The sequence below is a fragment of the Corvus brachyrhynchos genome, unplaced genomic scaffold (genome assembly GCF_000691975.1).
Source record: "Corvus brachyrhynchos isolate BGI_N302 unplaced genomic scaffold, ASM69197v1 scaffold65, whole genome shotgun sequence".
Taxonomy (NCBI): Eukaryota; Metazoa; Chordata; class Aves; order Passeriformes; family Corvidae; genus Corvus; species Corvus brachyrhynchos.
This window is the reverse complement of record NW_008238365.1, coordinates 1,995,852-1,999,397: the sequence shown is the minus strand read 5'-3', so window position 1 is coordinate 1,999,397 and position 3,546 is coordinate 1,995,852. Positions and strand designations below refer to the sequence as shown.

Here is a 3,546-nt window from a genome sequence, read left to right as displayed (position 1 = left end):
AAAAGGGAAGGGCTGCGGATGCAGGCGGGATCGGGGAGGGGGAATTCAATGGGGATTCCATTCAAACTCCAGGGGTTTTGTTCCAAGAGGGGAGGATTTAATGGTGGAAAGGAGGACGGAGCTTCCCAGAGCTGCTCCAGCACCCAAAGTCCACTGAGGCAACACAAAGCTGGGTTTTTTTGGACTCCAAAACCAGCAGATTTGGGGTTTTGTGGCCATTTCAGGTGTGATCCCAGCTGAGCTGCACAATGAACCTGCTCCTCATTAAATTAAGGAATTTTCATCCTCTTGGATTCCGCATCAAACCACTCAAATCCAGCCGAAAGATGAATTAAGTCCATCCCCTCCCATCACTTTGTTGTTCCCAAACTGTTCCACTCCAAGCACAAACCCAGACAGGATCAGGGATGAGAACCCAGCTGGAATTTGGGAATAAAACCACGCCAGGTGAAGCTGTGAGCACACAAAAAAAAAAAAAAAAAAACCCCACACCAAAAAAACCCCCAAAACCCATCAGGTTTTGAGTTCCCTTTTCCAGAGAGAGGGAGGATTTCAAGGCTGTTTTGTAAAAACACTGGGGGGGGAAAGAGGCAAAAAAATAAGAGAAAGCAAATAATGTGTAAAGGAAATAACCATTTACAAAAGAGATTCAAGCAGATTTCCAGGTGTGGGATAAATAAATAAATAAAATATTCTCATGGATGGAATTAAACCAACATTGGAAGGGAAAAAGGGAAATTAATGCCTTCTTTTTCTTCCCAAATCCTAATTCCACCTCTAATTATTTCTTTGTTGGGATCTCCCATTAGATCCAGGAAAGGCTCTGAAAATGAATTAAAAAATTTTACTCGAGTAAAAAAAGCAGCCCAGGCTCACACCAACCATAGAAATGGACGAGTTTTTATTACAAAGGTTCTCAAAATTCAAAATAAACGCATCTTTAAAAAACCACAATAGATTTTTCCCCTCCCTTCCCACCCTCCCCAGACACAAAGTTACACTGATCTCTCTCTTGGTTCACCTACAAACACTGAAGAAGCAGGAGAGTGAAAAAACCTCACTCAGATCCCAAAGAGACTAAAAAACTCCACGGTGGGGGGAGGGAAAAAGCTGGAAGGTGGGGGGCTGGGAGGGAGGAGTTAAAAAAATAAACCCTTTGAAAAAATAACCTGTGTGAAGTTTTAGCAGCATTATTAGAGTTGAAACCCTCAGCAGTGCTCCCGTGGGAGGGTGCAGAGCCTCTGGAATTCCAGAGGGATTCCCCCTGAGAAAGGAGAGCAGCGAGTGGGAACTGCCTGGAAAAAAAAGAAAAAAAAAAAAATCCGAATTTTTCCCCAAAGTTTTTTTTTTTTTTTTTTCCTCACCCCAAAAAGAAAGAAAAAAACCAAAAAAGCTCAGTACAAAAGAGGCAAAAGAAAGGGCAGAGCTGGTCACAAAAGAGCTCTGGGGGTGAGAGAATGAGTGGGAGGAGGGAGAGGAGCTGTAAAAACGTTCAGAGCCCCATCTGCTGTTCCCTCAGGAAGGCAACAGTCGGCGGATAAAAAGGTTGGGATTTACTGGCCTTGGGAGGGAAATTCAGTTGGAAAACGTTGGGAATTTCACTTCAATCAAGAGGAAACTTTGGGTTTTTAGGGATACACATCAAGAAGAGTTGTCAGCCAGGCTCTGGGCTGGCTTTGAGGGGGTTTTTGCAGTGGTTTGAGAGGAAAAAACAAAGCCTGAGAGGAGGAGTTCCCTCCCCACCCAGAGAGGGTAAAAAATCAGGTCAAAAATCCCATCCCTTCCCTCCCTTCCAGGTGCATAAAATGCTGCCACACTCCCTGGATCCAGCAGATCTTGGAAAACTCAACCACCCCCTAAGGGTGATTTTCATTTTGTGTTCTCCACATTTGGGCTCTGGGGCTGATTCACTTTGAAAAAAAAACCCAAAAAACAATCCAAAAAAGCACTTTTCAGGTTGATTTTCAGCTGCTTCACCTCTTTCCCCAAGTTTGCTGCAGGGAGGAGCCAACTCTATTCAAGAACTGCACAATTTTGACCCTGAGAAGTGGCACCAGCTTGCAGGTTTTGGTTTTGTTTTTGTTTTTTTCTTTTGCCGTGGTGGAATCCAACTGAAGACCACGAAGGTCTCTCACAGGCTTCGTTTGGGAATTCTCCCATGAAACAAACACCCAAAAAAATAGAGGAAAAATAAGAATTGATGGCCATCTTTCCACCTAACCTGAAATGCAGACACTACTTCTACTTAAATTCTTCTTTTCCAAGGTTATTTCGGAGGAGAGAGCAAAGGAAGGAAGTGATTTTTGTTGTTGCTGTTGTTTTTTAGAGACACACCAAGGAGGGCAGTGGAAGGCAAGAGTGAAAACTCCCCGGTCACCAAATCTGGGCTGCAGAATCCTCCCCTGCCTGCTCCCAGTGGAGTGCAGCAAGGAATAATTTACAGTTCTCGAGTCATTTATACAATTATATAGAAATATATACAGAAAACTTATATAAAATAGAAATCCTGTGGGGAGGAGGCAACCCGGGAGCTAAACCTACGACAACGACGACGCCCGGCCAGCTGCAGCCACTCAGGTGGATTTTGTCTCTTCCTTCACCCTGGGGAAGCAAAAAAAAAGGAAGGATTTGGTTGAAATCAGCAATTTGGGCTTGGATCTAACAAGAAGCCTTTAAAATGTTGCTTCTCTGGTTCATTTTCAGCTCAAATTTAATATATTGCTGAAGGAAAGAGAAGCGGTTTTGTTTTTCAGCCCTCTCAACACCTGCAAACTTCTTCCTGTGAGGAACTTGTGACAAAGCCACCCAAAATGCCACCTAAAATGCCACCCAAGCTGTCACATCAACCTCTCAACCCTCCCCAAACCCCCCTGGGCACGGAGAGTGAGCCAGGCTCACCCTTTGGGTTCTGCTGCTGCTGCCACTGCTGCTGCTGCTGCTGCTTTTTCCTCTTTTGCTTTTTCCTCTTCCTTCTCCTCTGGAATAAAATAAAAAAAAAAAGACACAGAGCAGTGCAGGAGGAAAGGAGAAGCCAGGCAGAATTGCAGGAGGTGCCAGCTTTCCTGCTCACCTTTCTTCTCCTCTTCCTCCTTCTCCTCCTCTGCTTTCACACGTTTGGCTTTCTTGAAGTTGGCGACGTTTTTGCGCCCTCCTTCCCCCTCGTCCTCGGAGTCGGAGAATTCCTCATCACAGGATATTCTCTTGTTGGAATTTCGGACTGAGGGGGGAGAAGACAGAGGTTGGCTGAGCAAATTTTCAAATCAGGAAGCTCCCAGCATTAATTCTCTGAGTGGAGCCCACATCAATCAGGATTAGGCCACGATAAAAACACTTTATCTTGGCACCTGAGGCATCTTTGAACTCATCCCTTCCCCACCTGCTCCTGCCTCAAGATCCAAGATCATATGGACAGCTTGGATTAGGCACTGTGGGATGTCTAGACCTGACAGCACAGAGCACAGCCTCCCACTGCAAAATCTGTCTGCTGGATCCCAAGGGCCAGGCTGGATCCCAAGGGCCAGGCTGGACACAAAGCTCCAGGCTGGA

The 3,546-nt window shown here is 45.4% G+C and overlaps 1 protein-coding gene across 1 annotated transcript in view; it reads right to left on the bottom strand.

Moving 5' to 3' along the window:
• Positions 1 to 872: 872 nt before the first annotated feature.
• HDAC1 (histone deacetylase 1) overlaps positions 873 to 3,546 on the bottom strand; it is a 10,153-nt gene continuing 7,479 nt past the window's right edge. The window contains exons 11-13 of the mRNA XM_008635092.2: positions 3,071 to 3,217; positions 2,899 to 2,977; positions 873 to 2,601 (exon numbers count right to left, since the gene is read on the bottom strand). Of these exons, the coding sequence (XP_008633314.2) occupies positions 2,574 to 2,601; positions 2,899 to 2,977; positions 3,071 to 3,217 (254 nt within the window). The 3' untranslated portion in view covers positions 873 to 2,573. The remainder of the gene's footprint in view (positions 2,602 to 2,898; positions 2,978 to 3,070; positions 3,218 to 3,546) is intronic.